Genomic DNA, 16,533 nt, shown 5'->3' with positions numbered 1-16,533 from the left:
GGAATCGGACCCGGGCCTTCTGCATGGGTGTCTGTTCTTACTGTGGCTAATCCATGTGGTTGGTGTAGTACAACAGATAACACCACTACCTGCCAGTGAGCTTTTACACCATGTGGGAGACCGGGGTTTGATTCCCCTTCTGTGTGTGCTACACCAATAAGAGTCCTTGGGCAAGACTCCTAACGCTGCATTGGTTCACCTCTGTATTACGAATAACCTTGTAAGTCGTCAGTTAAAGAGCAAGAGTGTCAGTTAAATGTCCTAAATGTAAACCGAATTCCAAAACAGTGCATGGATATGGCTACCTTGTTGTGCTGACAAAACAGCACAACACGATTGTCACATTTACCTTCAAAAGGAAGCAAACAAAAAGAAAAGTAGTCAGAGTTGACTATAGAACAGCACTGACCACAAAATACCTATTTAATACCTATTTAAATGCCCTTAGCTCAAAATGCACTTCAGTTTTACATCACCTGTCAATAACCAATTGGCTGTGGTAGGAAGCAGCGACCATTGAAACGGTTGCATGTAGATGCAGGTAAATATAGACCAGTAGTGGCGACGAGTCTGAAAAATGTCTTCCAGCTTTAGACATTAGTTCTCATTGGTTTATCTGAATTCTGTCTAATGGTTAGGCTCTGTGTGAGTTTCTTTATTCTCAATTCTCAAATCTACTGTTACGCATTAGCTTCGCTTTCCTGCATTGATAAAACTATAATAGGTTACCCTTTTGAATTTTGGTTCATCGCATGTCTCTTGTTCTGAATGAGCGTAATAGGGGCTCGGATCCAGATTTCTCTAAAGCTCTGAAGTTCATTGTAAAAAGCACTGATTGAAAACATTGAAATTTGATTTTAAATGATTTCCGACATCCTAAGAATATCTATTGAAAATGACAATGTGCTCTTCAAAAATAGCAGACAATAGGCTTTCTGGGGTTCTGCATCATTAGCTTATTAGCTTTCCGTGTTCCTCAGATAGGAGGTCTCAGGGAAAGTCAATATCATCAATGCTGCCCATCTCATTTAATAAGGCTTGCTTTGAAACACTAGGGTTTCTTATATATTTCTGCAGGCAGATTCTTGCCTTCGCCCTGAGAAATATTTTACCTGACAGCGCATTTTTAACGCATGGCACAGAAGCTATTGTTTTATGGTAGACGTGCAGAAAGGGGCAGTGCATTTGATTACTTTGCAAAGATGAAACTTAAACCAGGCCCAGCAAGGCAGATTCTGCATTTGTTCCACTTTTGACCCAGAGACCTCTCTGATTAGTGCAGAGGAAAAAACTGCACGACTGCATAAAGAACCATCAGTCCATGTCTGCAGTATGAGAAAAAGCATTTAACAGAACTCTGTGGTCCATTCTGACTGTTTTTAGAGTGAGAGAGGCATGCAGACAGACTGATGGCGGAAAGGGAGAAGACAGACAGATAAACCACACATAGAGACCACACAGATAGACAGAGAGAGAGAGACAGAGAGAGAGAGAGAGAGAGAGAGAGAGAGAGACAGACAGACAGACAGACAGAGAAAGGAGATAGATAGATAGATAGATAGATAGATAGATAGATAGATAGATAGATAGATAGATAGGTAAGTGGGTAGGTAGGTAAGAGGGATAGTACATAGACAGACAGACAGAGAAAGGAGATAGATAGATAGATAGATAGATAGATAGATAGATAGATAGATAGATAGATAGAATGAATAGACAGGCAAATACATAGATAGACAGGCAGATGGATGGATGGAGAATGAAGAGAAGAAGATGAAGGGGTAAGAGAAGAGGGGGAGATAGAGAGAGCAAGGGAGAGATAGAAAGCAAGAGAGAAAGAGTGAGAGACAGCAAGAGAGAAAGAGAGAGAGAGAGAGTCATTAAAGTTATAAGCAGTGAGATTTAGTGTTTGGTTAATTGCTCTCGGACGTTGTGGTGGAACAGGGGGACTCTGGCGGGGGAAACAGGCTGGGATCAATTCAAATTAACGGGCTGCATTTCCTGATTGAGGGAGGGGGGAGCGAGGAAAAGAAGCGAATGTACGTCACAATGATGTCACTGGCTGTCTGTAGAGCTAGCTATTAATCTTAAAGGAAGACTTGTGCTGCGGTCACTAATTTACCCCGGTCAGGAGATACAGGCAGGTGAAGCCTGGCCTGGTCTTTAATCACTCTGAAACTGGATCTGCTGTGGTTGATCTATATTCATGTGGATATCATGGAGATGCATTAAGAAATCGTTAGGAGCAATTCTCTGAAACAATAATAAAAAGTGAACTGTAGTTGATCGGTCAGATCAATATCACAATCCAATCAAAGGTGAGATGTAAGTCTGGCCGGCGAATGTAAACGTTGTGTGTGAGGGCTGTGACGTGTGTGTGTGCTTGTGTGTTTTCCCTCTGGGACTCCTTCCTGTATGAATGGTTTGCAAACAGTGAGAGAGGAAATGCAGCAGCCTTAAGAACTCTCTTAATCTTATCTCTGAGTGATTTGCAAAGTTTAATTTCTTTAATGCCTGTCCCGACCCGGCCACTTTTCAGTGAGCATCGCAGTGAAAATGCTGAACGTCAATAAGTGAACCACTGCTGCTCCCACAAATGGGCGATGTCATTCTTCCTCTGATAGTGCATCATTAGACGGAGTGTTTTTGCATTAAAGGCAGGTTTACTGGATAGTGGGCTCAACCTTTATGGTCTACAGTGCTTTGGATCGTGGGCAGTTTCTTTTTGTCTCCAAACTATGCTCTCGCCATCACTCTGATACAGGTTAATGTTGGTCTCATCTGTCCTCAAGACCTTCTCTCAGAATTCTGCAGCTCTTTTAAGTAAGCTTTGTGTTTTTCCCAGACTGTAATCTGGCCATCCTGTTTCTGTGTAGCCTCTGCAGTTCTGTTCATGAAGTCTTCTGCAGATCATAGTCTATGACAGATACACGCCGCAGAGCTGGAATTCATACGTGTGTGGCTAAAAGACCATTTCAGAATTCCCACAATGTGTACTGAATAAACTTAGACCATCGTGCATATAGATGAAGTGCAGCAGATGTTGAATATATATCACTGTACTCAGTATAGGTATCTAAATAGTAGTTTTTAAGAATCTGTTGCCACTGATGTATTTAATCTATGATTACATGTATCATGATAAATATTATGTATTGTATATCTTTAAATATCGTGATATTAACCAGCCATGATTGTAACCTAAATGTAGGCTTAACCTAACCGTAACCCTAAACTTAACCATAACTTAGACTTGACCTAACCCTTAATCTAAACATAACCCGACTGGGGCAAAGAAAAAGTTCCTCCCCCGTTGTTGTTTCTTTTGAAGCAAGGGGACTGACAGTAGGCCAGTATCCTGCGAACGGAGCATATGTGACGGGTTGTAGGATTTGAGAAGTTCCCCAAGATACTGTGGGACCAAACCGTTGAGAGACTTACAAGTCAGAAGGAGTTTTTTATAACCAATGTGCAATTTAACTGGTCTTCACATACATGACAGTGAATATCCATTGAGATCTTGTGCTGTAATAATATATTGTGCATTTATTAATATATTATGCAGCAAGTGACCAGTCCGTTCTTGAAGGTGATGTGTTAAAAGCAGGGGAAATGGGCAAGGATCTGAGCCACTTTGAAATGGGCCAAACTGTAATGGCTAGAGGGTCCGAAGAAGGTCATCAGGCTGGGGTTCTTCTGGTCTGCAGTGTTCAATACCTACTAAAAGTGGTCTAAGAAAAGACAATGTGTGAACCAGCGACAGGGTCATGGGCATCTTAGGCTTACTGATGAAATCCATGGAGACCCCACCTCACAACTAACAAGGCCTACAGATTCTGCAGCTAATGTTAGTCTCACCTTCAGAGGTCTTGTGGAGTCCATGCCTGGAATGGTCCAATCTGATATTAGGCAGGTGTTGCTGATGTTATGTCTGATTGGTGTATAATAATAACAGGATATTATGTAATACAAAGGACATATTGCCCAACACTTTGTCAAGTTATGACAGTAAAGGTGTTGCCGCCTACACAAAGAAGCCCAGAATATGGGGTAAAGTGCAGGCCCTGATGGATGGAGTTCTCCATTGCTTTGGACCTCTTCCCTCTCTGGTTCTCCTGTCTTTTTTTTATAACTTGCCCTGACTTCTTTTCAATTATAGATGCCCCCTCTTCACACCTTTCTGCCCAATAAAGCCAATTAATCACCTGGTGTGAAAGCAGCAGGGTAGCAGAAAAGGAAGGAGTCCTGTCATGTCAGTGAAAGAATTACGAGGCAGAAGCAATTAACTATTAAGGTGTGTGAAAACTCCTGTGGCAAGCGAGGACTTACGCTGGAGGTGCTATATGTGTTTAAGTGCATATTTAGGTTGTGTCAAATTTCACTGATTTTTTTTATTTACTTTTTTTATTTTCATCATTTAACACACCTTCTCCTTTGGGGTATAACAGCATTCCATAATCACATCCCCCTTTACGCCCCCCACTACTTCAAATATGTGCTAGTTCAAACCTCCTAACCCACAGCAGCTCAAAAGATCAGAGTGACGTGACGAACAGGAGCGACTGAGAGCGCAGCAGAGGTTAAGCAGCAGTCAGCACCAGGGCCTATAAACTGCCTCACCGCAGGTTCTCCCGCCTCTTCTCTTTGCCCATTGATATGCAGTGACACTGGCGTCACAGGTTTGCAAGGGGTCCCTCCGCAGTTGTGAAGACAAGAAAACGAGAAGAACTGATAAACCAGGAGGTTTTAGCAGTGTGCTCAGTACTTTGTTTGCCGAGCTGCTTCTGCTGATATGCAGCGTGAAAAACCAACACCACAGAGAACCTCCTTTACACTACAGCTGGAGATGCACTACAGCTGGTGACAGGAAAGCCCCGAACCTTGAGGTTTCTGATCTTGTGTGAGCAGTGCTGAATCAGGTTGTTATGCTATGAGATGTTTGACTGACAAACTGAAGACATGTCGATATTAAATACATTGACATTTGATGTTGAGGTAAGTCCAGAAGTGCTATCTCTGTACTATTGTGTGATGTAATTAAATTAATTCATAATTCAAAGTTCATTAACTGATTTATTTGTGCATTCTCTGCTCCAACACACATAATTAAGCCCAGGGATGCATTGATTGTTGGCTAATGGTCAAGGAAAAACATTAAAATGTGCAGTGTAAGCGAGGTCCCCAGGACTGAAACCAGTCCAAGTCCGAGTTGGGAACCATTGTCTTAAGGCTTATTTGTACTTCATAGCCACCACTGCCCACATACTTCTATGCATTCTTTACATTGGCATGGATTAGCAGTTGTTTAGCAGTACATCCACTAGAGGGCAGTTCAGAGTCAAATGTTTCTGACAACAACAAATATGGCGACAATGGAGAAGGCTGTGATAATGTACATACTACACAAAAAGTTACACTATGTTTCTTTTCAGCCAGAGTTTTTTCTACCACGTGTCGATATTGCAGCGGTCCTGTTTCCCTTGAAATATTGGCTCCACTGACCACGTGATTTTCAGTGGCACTGCTCCATTCCATCCGTACCTGTAAGCCTTTAGAGAATGTGCACAAATACAAACAAAACGAATGCAGGACATAGACAAAAGGATCCGTCCGTATCCATATCTGTATTTAATGTTGAGTATAAATGAGCCTTTACAATAAAGATATTACAGCACACCCACCAGCCTGGACTGTTGACACAGGGCCGGTTGGGTCCATGGATTCATTCATTTAGGGTTGAAGTCCAGCCCTCCCATCTGTGCACCCCCACAGAAGCTGAGATTCATCAGACCAGGCTACATTTTTGGTTTCATTTTTGGTTAGCCTGTGCCCACTGCAGCCTCAGTTTTCTGTTCTCCACATGTATGTGGACACCCCTTCTAATTAATGCATTCAGCACCCAATGCTGACACAGACGTTGAAATGCACATACATAGCATGTCTAATCCCTGTAGAGAGGAACTGCCAATAGAATAGGACACTCTAGAGCTGAGTATTATCATGCATAATACCAGGTGTGGGCTAAAGGAGTAGTAAATCCCCCCAGCATTGAGCTGCGGAGCAGTGGAACCGTGTTCTTTAGAATGATGATTGGTCATGATGTAGGATGGTGATGATCCAACATGCGGACCTCACTATAATGCTCCTTTCACTGAATGCAGTCAAATCCTCACAGCCATCCTCCAAAATCGAGTAGCCTTTCCTGGACAGTAGAGACAATTACTGAGTATGGGAAAGAATGAGTATAGGTGTCCCAATACTTTTGTCCACAAAGCGTACAAGGTTTGTTTTATATCGTTGTCAGATTTTGGCTCAGCTCCACATTTTAATTCGTTGACTGAACATATGAATTAGGACAGAATTTTGAAAAATCGGTGGAATTCCCCTGTAGGATTGTCTCGCTGCAGCTGTGGCCGCTAGAGGGAGCGCCTCCCGTCACAAAAAGTGCCCCCGTCCCAGCTCAGACACGCACTAGGAAAGCAGCGGTGCGGTCAGAGGTTACCTGTGACTCCCCCTCTTTAACGGGGCATTAACTCAGCACTTCCCCACACTACTGCCCTCCTCCGTGGCGTGAGAAGCCCGGAAAGCGAACCCCAGCAGGACCTCAAACCTGCAGCTTCCGATGATCATAGCCTAACGATCTGCCTCTTGTTGTTGTGGATTCAACTTCAGCGCGCGCTAATCCTCTTTCTTCTTTTAAAAAATGCTCTACCATGGCGACCACCTCGCTCTCTTGCTTCCCGCCAAAGCTCCAGACACCCCAGATACACACACACACACACACACATACACACATACGTACACCAAGCGTCTGTAGTGGAGCAGAAACGGCGGCGCGTTAAAGTAAACGCACGCGTTTTCAACTCGCATAGCACCTAGTCTTGAGGGAAGGCGCGCACACGCGGGAGAGAGGAGGGTGGGGGGCGTGGGGGAGCAGGGTGGGAGGTGGGGTTGGTCTGGTGGCTCTGATTGATTATTAGTCATCCCTGCACTTTAATGGGATCCATTCAATTGAGAAGGTGGAGCAGCGCTCGGATGAATTAACATATTCCCCCTCTCTCTCTCTCTCTCTCTCCCTCTCTCTCTCCCCCTCTCTCTCCCCCCCACCTCAATCTGCGCTGAAGTGTCTTTGAAAGGGGGGCAAGGAAAGGGGGTCGTGGCTTAACATTATAAAGGAAAAAAAATAAGACAGCTTTGCTTTCTTGCTGTAGAATCCGCGTCTTGACAAGCTTGGAAAAAAAGGAAAAGAAGGAAAACCAGAGGGGGTGAAGATTCAGACGCACTGTGTTTTTTTGCGCACGAGCTTCTCTTTTTTGATTCTACCTTTAAAAATATATATATCATATTTTTTTTATTTTGAACAGAGGGTCTCCACTTGAGAGGGGTTATTAAAAATAAATAAAAATGAAACTTTTGCCTTTCTGCACTTGGCTCCCCTGCCTGCTGCTCTTCTTCTTCGGCTTGTGTCCGGTCGGGCGCGAGTGCGGCGCCGTCGCGAAGAGGACGCCCAGGTCCAAGAGGGAGCTGGTGCGCGCGAGGGAGGCTGCAGGCTCCGTCCCGGGCGCGTGCGCCACGAGGCTGCCGCGGGGAAAGCGCTCGGTGGCGACGGCGGCGGCGACGATGGAGAGGCGCGTGTCGGCGACGGTGGCGGTGGTGGGGGACCGGGAGAGCGGAGCGGGGCGCCCCCCCAGGAGCGCCGTTTATTTCACGGGCAGAGGAGACCAACTGCGCCTGAAGCCCAGCGCCGAGGTACCGCGTGGCAACTTCACCCTGGAGATGTGGACCAAGCCTGAGGGCGGCCAGCGCTCGCCCACAGTTATTGCAGGTTAGTTGCTGTTTTGATGGAGCCACGGGGCACGAGGGTACGTTTACAAGCTTGGCCGCTCGTGCAGGATGATAAATAAAGAATTTGAAAACAACAACAACAACAACAATAACAGCTGCTGATCTGCGCGTGAATAATAAGGGGCTACACGAGCCGTTCTTGCCAAAAGTAGTAAGCTGAAACACAACAACGACAACAGCGATGATGAGGTGACATATTTGATTCACGTGCGACCACTTTGAACCCTGTGGTTGCCCACAGTGACGCTTTACGCATGTTACGCCAATGCAAAAAAAAAAAAGAAAACCCCACTTAACGTCATTTCCCGCGCTTAGGCTTATAGCTATATTCTTTCATTTCACCAGCATGCAAGTAGTTATGCAGCGTCTTTGCCCAAAACTCTGCTCGCACTGCCGCTTGCTGAAGCTGGCTCGTGCACCCGCTGACCCCCTTTTTATTGCACCTTCAGCTGCGCTCGTTTTCGTGCATCAAAGTTTCACTCTGTTTTTATTCACGTGCCGAAGTTGCACAGAAGCACGAGCTGCGAGCTGAAACAACAACTCGCTCGCGCGTAAAGTCTGCACTGTAACTAACTGCGAGCTCGTCGTCGGGATGGAGGGGAGGGAGGGATGGAGGGGAGGGAGGGAGTCAGTCATGCGTCCGTCTATTTCAGCGCGTGCACAGCTGGCTAAAAAACACACCGTTTCCATAAACCGTTAGAAACCGGAATGCGTGAAAACATGCTCAGCAAATTAATCCCAAATGAAGCCGCTATGGCGGGACAGGAGTGTGTGAATTAAATGACCGGTAATAAAAAAAAAACGAGGGATAAAAAATCGCCTCCTGTGCCTTTTTGAGTCTTTATGAAATACGTCATCTATAACGTAGCCACGCCCCCCAATTAAATAAACTGGAGTCAGATTTAACCCTCAGGCCAGTTCAGATACACGCACAGTTCCGCTTTATACGTTTAATGTTCAGGTCATTGCCATGACCTCATTTATATCAGTCCTTACATAAATATGCTGCATTGTTATGAAGTATTTTAGGAATTTGAGAAATTAAGGCGGTTCATTCATGTCAAATAATTCTAAACAATAAATAATGGATTAATATTCCGCGAAAACGTGTTTAAACGTTTGCGAAACGTAACAGAGCAGCTTGTACTAAACTCCTGAGAGGAAGGAGATTTGTGAGCTAAGTGGCTCTTCTGTGTCTTTCTGTCCGGAGTTTGTTTGATTTCCTTGTCTTCGTCCCCTTTTCTGCCAATAGAGAGCGTAATACCCAGCTTGTGAGTGCTAACGCAGTGTGAGCAGCCTCGCAGGTTTCAGTGTGTGTGTGTGTGTGTGTGTGTGTGTGATTATAGTAGAGCTCTTAGATCAGACCCTTATTAAAGCATCCTCTCTTTGCTCACTGTAATCGATTCCAATAGTTAATTACTATCAGTTTTAGTGGTTCTCTTTGGAAACGTGACAACAACAGTTTAACAAACGTGCTTAATCAGCAGATCCGGGGATTTGATCTCAGTGATTATTTTTGCACATTAAAAATGTATCTTTTAGTTTTTTTTCAGAAATAATTATTATAACATAATGAAGCAGATAAAAGGTGTGTTGCTCTTTTGCGTTGTTAAAACATAATGTAAAACATGTTGTATATGATATTGTATTCAGTATATCTGTATATCCAGTTGTTACTGTTATTTCTAAGTAATTGTATTGATTTTGTTTATTTAAGCACAGATTCCGCCTTTTACATTGTGTATATTTCATGATAAATGGACAAATGGAAATGCTAGATATAGAGTGTGAATAGATAGAGAGTGTGACTTTATATATTTAGTTTCTAATATTCTATATTATATAATCTACAGTTTAATCTTGTATAGTATTATCATTATTATAGTATACATGGAAGTTTTACATATAGACTGAATGCTGAATGTATAGGTTGCAAAATCTATATATATATATTTATATATATATAATGTGTGTATATAAATAATCTTAAATTTCTACATTTTTATTTATTTTTACATAATTAAAAAAAAATGTCTGTTGTTCTTTACATTGCAATTTCCAATAGAAATGCTCCATAATAATCATTTTCCATTCAAAGTTAAGAGGGATAATTCCTTCTCCTGTAAAGTTGTCCGTTTGAAAACAGCAACTACATGTTTACATAAAACAAATGTATAATCTGCACAATTTACGTGTATTCTTTCAATGTATTATGCCAGGCACACAAAATCTCTTAACACATGACTAATTTGAACCCGTCTCAGTCCAGACGGCCTTAAATTCAGAGTAGCATGTGCTTCAGTTGTCTCTCTCTCTCGCTATGATGTAAGCTAATAGTTCAGGGGTTGACAGAAGCATATTGTTTGCAAATTACAGTCTGTTTTTATGAAGGCACGCTTTTAAAGAGGCAGTCTTGACGGGTTAAGCTGTAAAATTAGTGCCTTGTCCATCCTTTCGTCAAGTGGTTTTGTTATTGCTCTCGTTTTAAGATGTTACATTCCACCCCACAAAAGCCATCAAACAGAGCCACCACAGCAGTGAATCAGATCCTCCGACAGAGAGAGCGAGAAGGAGGGGGGCACAAGCAGAGCGTATTTGAGGGAGGACAGCGTTGCGTGGATAGCTCTGAGAGCTAAGAAGTATCTTGTTTAGTAGATTTATGGTGTAGCGTGTTTAAATACGGAGGATTCTGTATAATAAATCTTCAGTAAGTGTTTAAGTGGTTTTAATTCAGTGTTGCAATCTGCAGTCTTCAAAGCAGACTGGATTTAACATTTGTATTAGCTCTCATTACAAGGATATAAAGAGTCAGTGCTTTAACTCTTTAACTGTGAGCTTGTGTTCTTACACACACTCATAAAAGTGTCCAAATGGTTCTTGGATTGGACATACAGTTCTGGGCAAAAGCTCCAACACTAATTGTTATTGATGTTTTGCATTATGTGGACTTTAGAAAAGTTCTTCACATTTGCACACCTCATTGACATAAAATGCTTTTTAGTGAGAGCCATCCACGGAAAGGTTTGGTATGCAGTTCTGATAGCTGCTTCAGATTACATGAGTGGTGGACTAAGTTGACGAAAATGCAGTATTTGGATTTGAGTTTTCATCCACAGGAACTGACTGTACTTTTGAAGAAAGCAGGAAACCTTTGGAAACGTAGCAATTTTACTTTTATTATCTTTAAACTCATATTGCGCTTTGGTTCTAGTATCTCTCATTTGGCAATGCTGACAGTCGTGTGCTCTGTCCATGGTGCTGAGATGGAATACACTTATAATAGATGCATTAGTGAACCGACGATTTGTCATATTTCACAGTATTTAACGCCAATATAACTTACTTTCCCAATCTTTCCTTAATGTTCCATTGTGTTTAACATCATTACATCAGTTTATGTGGAGTGTCCACTTATATATGTGAACAGCTTTGTAAGACTTATGTAAGATATCCTTTTAATGCCATGCATTTAGCCTGTATGACAGTTTCCATCAGCTGATACATATTTGTAAACATTTTATTTATTTTCTGATTTTGTTAAGAAATAAAATCATGCAAATGTTTCAGTATTGTTTATGCAATGTCCATCCATCTCCGTCCACATCTCTTCCCACTGACCGACTCACACATCTAGTGTTCGGAGCTGGCAGATTTTTTACCTGTTTGTTATTTGCCACTTAGTGGTCTCATTCCAGGATTTCACAGATTGTAATTTCCTCACTTTTATGGTACAATTTATTTTTATAGATGCTGGCAGTGGTTCTGCGGGCAGTAGAGGAGTGTGTGTGAGCGAGCCGCAGGCGCTTGTGTGCCTATGCCTGCCCCGAAGCCGGGGCTTCTCCTTTAATGTGAATGATCTTTGGGTAATGCTAGTGGTCGAATGAAAAAAAAGGGAAAACAAACTTCATTACAGCAAACCTCGTCCTTGTGGCTAGTAAACCTCTCCCTGTTGATGAGATGCACATGAAGTTCATTCTCAGATTCTTGGATATGCAGCTGCAAAGACTGACTTCAACAGGTTTTACTGGAATCAGCAAGTTGTATCATTAAAGTACTTACAGCGAATCGCTGCTGTCCAATAAAAACATCTCCATTTTTGTCAGTTTTTAGTTTTCTCCATGTTGCTGCTCCATACACTGTCAATAATTATAGATAAATAGACCAATAGAAATGCTGTAAATCCCTTGAAATAAGTTTTTATTTTAAATTGACTTTCATTCAGAGTTATGATCATTTTTGCTCTCCCCTGTAAAGTCACCATTTTGGAAATACATGGTTTTATTGGACAGCGACGATATTCATGTCTCTGAGGGCAAGGTCGTAGTTATGTCTTCAGTGGCAAAAATCAATAATACATACACATCCATAGAGGCAAATGTTCTCCCTTGATATGCTTTGCCAGAGGCCTTCCAGAGGCCACCTTGAGTTGCTGCTTGTTTTTTTGGATCTTATTGCCTTCAGTTTTGTCCTCAGTAAGTGAAAAGCAGTTTTGGGTTGAGGTCAGGTGACTCGGTTACTTAAGAACATTTCATTTCGTTGCCTTGCGATGCTCTTTGGTTGCTTTCACAGTATGTTTTAGGTCAAAACCCTTCTGTTCTGTGATCAGTTTTTCAGCATTTGACTGAATTTGAGCTGGAGGTATAGCTATAGCTGTATATACTGTATATACCATTTGCAGCCATCCTTGCCCTTGCCATAACATTTCCTCCACCGTGTTTGACAGATGACGTGGTATGCTTTGGATTATGAGCCCTTTCTTTTTTCTCCATACCCTTCTCTTTCCATCATTATGGTACAAACAAATCTTGTTCCAAGTTTTTTTAGATGTCTTCTTGCAAAGTCTAATCTGGAGGATACCAGTTGGTTTATATCTTAAGGTAAACCCTCTGTATTTACATTCATGAAAGCATCTGAGAATGATACGCCTGCCTCTTTGAGAGTGTTGTTGACTATATCTTGTGAAGTGTTTTTTCTTCACCAAAGAATTCAGCGATCATCAGTTTCAGTGGTCTTCTGTGGTCTTCCACACCTTTTGGTGTTGCTTGGACCACATATTGAGAGTTCCCATGAACGGCTGCCTAATGCAAACTGATTACTAGGACCCCTCTAGACCTTTTATCTCCTTAATGTGTTATGAATTAAGGAGGGAACAGACGAAAGCCATCCCTGCAACTGCTTTTCAGTCAACTGACCAGTTGCTTTTGAGCCTGTGAAAATGGGGAGACTCCTAAATGGTTAGTCCAGTATTTTTGGTAAAGACATTAAATATAAGTCTACACTTACACTATATATATATACCACTCACAGCTGATCGTGGAATATCATGGGAGGAAGAAATTTCACGAACTGACTTGCTGCAATGGTGGCATCCTATAACAGGACCACACATTCAGTGAACTGTGTGTTAAGGCAGGCTATGTGACTAGGTGCTTGATTTTATACACCTGTGGCAATGGGACTGAATGAGGCAGAGGAATTCAGTGATTAAGAAGTGTGTCACAATTATTTATATATAAGTATGGCAGTTATCTTTGTTATGATAAATAACAGTTTTCTGAGCATATTACAACTATCATCAGTGCTGACCAACTACAAGTGTTATTGGATAGAGCTTAATTAGTCCTGATTAAGTGAATTTAGTCCAATAAATCATTGTACTGTGAGTTTTAATAGCAGACCTGCTATCTAGGACCTGGCACTTTTAGTGCTTTTTGTGTATCATGAAAAGTCTGTTAGGATCCTGATATAACATTTTTGCCTCATTGTGCACTGTAGACTGTTACATATACATAGTAAATGTAGAATTTCCCTCTTACTGTAACCTCAGTTACCAAAAAAAAAAAGAAATATCTTTGCTGTTTCAGTTTTTAAAATGACACCTGGGGCTTTTGTCAGATGTACTTTACAAAGTCAAGCCAGAAAAAGTACACACACACACAAAAGCCAACATTTTTTCCTTCTGCCCTGGTAACACTTTACTGCTTATTTGGCCTACATGATTTTCACCAATTACCTCTAGCAAACACACTTCTCACAGCTGTGCAAGGAGAGAGAGGATTCCTCACACGGGGGGGCAGGGGGGTGAGCAGGCTGTGTGTACACAGCTCTAGACTGAGGGTCACAAAGCCAGCCCTCCCTCTTTCTGACTCCAGCGCGTCTCCCAGAACTGCTGCTTACTGCGCCAGACACCAGCACAGTGAATCTTAGTGGGCTGTGTTAAGAGTGTGCTGTGCCCTGTCATGACCCCCCTGACTTGTTATGATTTGAAGCTGATGTTTCATTGTGTGAGACTAGTAGCAGACCCTGTCTGTACCTCTACAAGATCAGTTTATTGGAATCTTATATATCATAAATATATACTACTATACTACAGTGGGCTCCAACTACCAGCATTCCTTCAGTTAGACAGCGTAAGCAACCTTAACTAACATACCAAGTTCCCATCGATAACAGTAACAGTAACAGTTCAGGAAAATAAAGCTTATCATATAAAAATAAAGAAACATATTGATTCGTTTTATTTAGTATTTAAAAGTAAAGCATACACTGATCAGCCATAACATTAGTACCACTGAAAATGAAGTGAAAATCTACAGTGGCATCTGTTAAGGGATGGGATACAAGAGCCAAATTGTGATGACTAGATGACTGTGTCAGAACACCTCCAGAACATCAGAGTTTTTGTCCTGGTGGCCAGCACCTGCCAAAAGTGTTTCAAGAGTGGAGAACCGGTGAACCAGCATCAGGGTTATGGGTATCTACGGCTCATTAATGTGATCCATGAATGCCCCATGGCACAACTTACAGGACTTACATGATCTGCTGCTAATGACTTGGTGCCAGATACCACAGGACGAGTCCATCCCTCGAATGGTCTGATCTGCTGCGGTGGCACAAGGGGGACCTACTTAATATTAGGCATGCTAATGTTATGGCTCATCAGTGTATATATTTTATAGAAGTTTACTTTGAAAATAACTAAAGAAAAAAGCTTTCCTTGGATGCTGTTAATTATTCTAACTCATTCATGGTGATAATTGATTATTTGGGTTATTACTCCCAGCCACAGGGCCAATCCTCAACTACCCCAAAACTGCCCAGCAATTTTGAAATAATACAGTAAAATGACCCAACAGTGTGAACCCAGCATTTGGGTAGAAATGAACCCCAACCCAACAGGTTTAAAACTGAGTGAAAAACCCTCATGTCCACCAATACAGAGAGGCCATTTCCCTTTAAACATGCTGTTAATTACTATATTTGCCATGAGCTATCTAGGGCCGTGGTTAAGAGGCTAATTCATTTCCCTATTAATTGCTCTTGGTAGGAAGTCATTTAGACGTTTACACAGGCAAGGCCTGATGAGGTTTACGCATTTGCTGCAGAATTACAACAACTGATATGTTTAATGACTTTTGCATCTGCAGTTTAGGCTAACAAAACATTTCAGGTTCAGATGGTAATCACCCAGCAGTGACTTTAGATTCCTGAAGTTAACGTAACTCCCACAGACCGATACTGACTTGTTCCAGAGGCCTTGTTCCACCACATACTGGTCTTTTATTTACTTTCACTTTCCTCAGAAAGACTATGAAAGAAGCGTTCCCATTAGATATAAGAATACGTTACCTTCCAACACACTTTCCAACTGAAACAGGAAAGGAAGGTTTCAGGGCTCTTATCATAATAAGGCCCTTGCTGAAAAAGGACCATTTTTTATTTCAGACGAACCCACCACTGAGGCACATTTCAAGAAAATAGACTGAAAGTTCATGTAACCTTTGCTCTGTTGATACAAGACCACACTGTCGGGGCCTGATTGCTAGCAGATGCCTCGCTGCAGCCTTGCAGCCCTTGAACTGGACTGTTTTAAAAGGTCTGATCATGGGAACTGCACAGTGTTCCTCACTCTGCTGAACTGACACACTTGCAATTCAAGGTTGCTCTGGACAGAAATTGTAAATCACAGACAGCGATTCAGAATGCAATTTAGCATCTGTCTTGTCAATGCTGTGATGTCTAGGGATGTCTCGATACCAATACCACTGGAATTCTATGATTCTCGATACAAATTTCCATACCATGACAAAAAAAAAAACAATCAATTAACTAAATGTATTTTAAAATGAAGACTTATTTGAAAAAAAAAATCCATTTGCTTTCCAGCAACAAGAGTGGGATGTAGCCTTTGGTTAATGGAATGTTTTCTTATCTTCAGTTAACAAAGTAGACAACTGTTTTTTAAAGCAAAACAATATTCTAGAAAAATCAGCTTTATGGTGGCATAGCATTTCTATTGCAGTTCCCAGTGGCCTAAACTATATAAAAAAAGAGTGCACAATCTGTTGTGGCACAGCATGTCAACAGCTGTACCCAGCCTGGAAGCTAAACAAGCTAATGTTTGCCTTTCTGAACACAATTCTCAAACAATATCGCCAAAATTGCATTTTTTTGAACCTTAAATTATGAGTACAGATCTGGAGGTCTGTCTTTAAGGTGCTTAGATACGTTTGAGGTGTTTTCTCCTTTCGTTCTGAATGCTTTGCGACACCATTTACACATTTATGCCTGATCATCCAACTCAACATGCCATGTTATTTTATGTTGTTGTTATGGATGTCTTTCTTCTATGGTTGCCGTAGACTTATTATGATGACCCCATCAGTTCATCAGTTTTTATGTCTGCAT

At 41.8% G+C, this 16,533-nt stretch overlaps 1 protein-coding gene across 1 annotated transcript in view; it reads left to right on the top strand.

Moving 5' to 3' along the window:
• The first annotated feature begins 7,404 nt into the window (after nucleotides 1-7,404).
• Nucleotides 7,405-16,533, top strand: part of pappab (pregnancy-associated plasma protein A, pappalysin 1b) — an 85,735-nt gene continuing 76,606 nt past the window's right edge. Inside the window, exon 1 of the mRNA XM_072664988.1 lies at nucleotides 7,405-7,825. Coding sequence (XP_072521089.1) covers nucleotides 7,405-7,825 — 421 coding nt within the window. The remainder of the gene's footprint in view (nucleotides 7,826-16,533) is intronic.

This window comes from Salminus brasiliensis, chromosome 20 (genome assembly GCF_030463535.1).
Source record: "Salminus brasiliensis chromosome 20, fSalBra1.hap2, whole genome shotgun sequence".
In the NCBI taxonomy this organism is placed as follows: Eukaryota; Metazoa; Chordata; class Actinopteri; order Characiformes; family Bryconidae; genus Salminus; species Salminus brasiliensis.
This window is presented reverse-complemented; position numbering and strand designations above follow the sequence as displayed.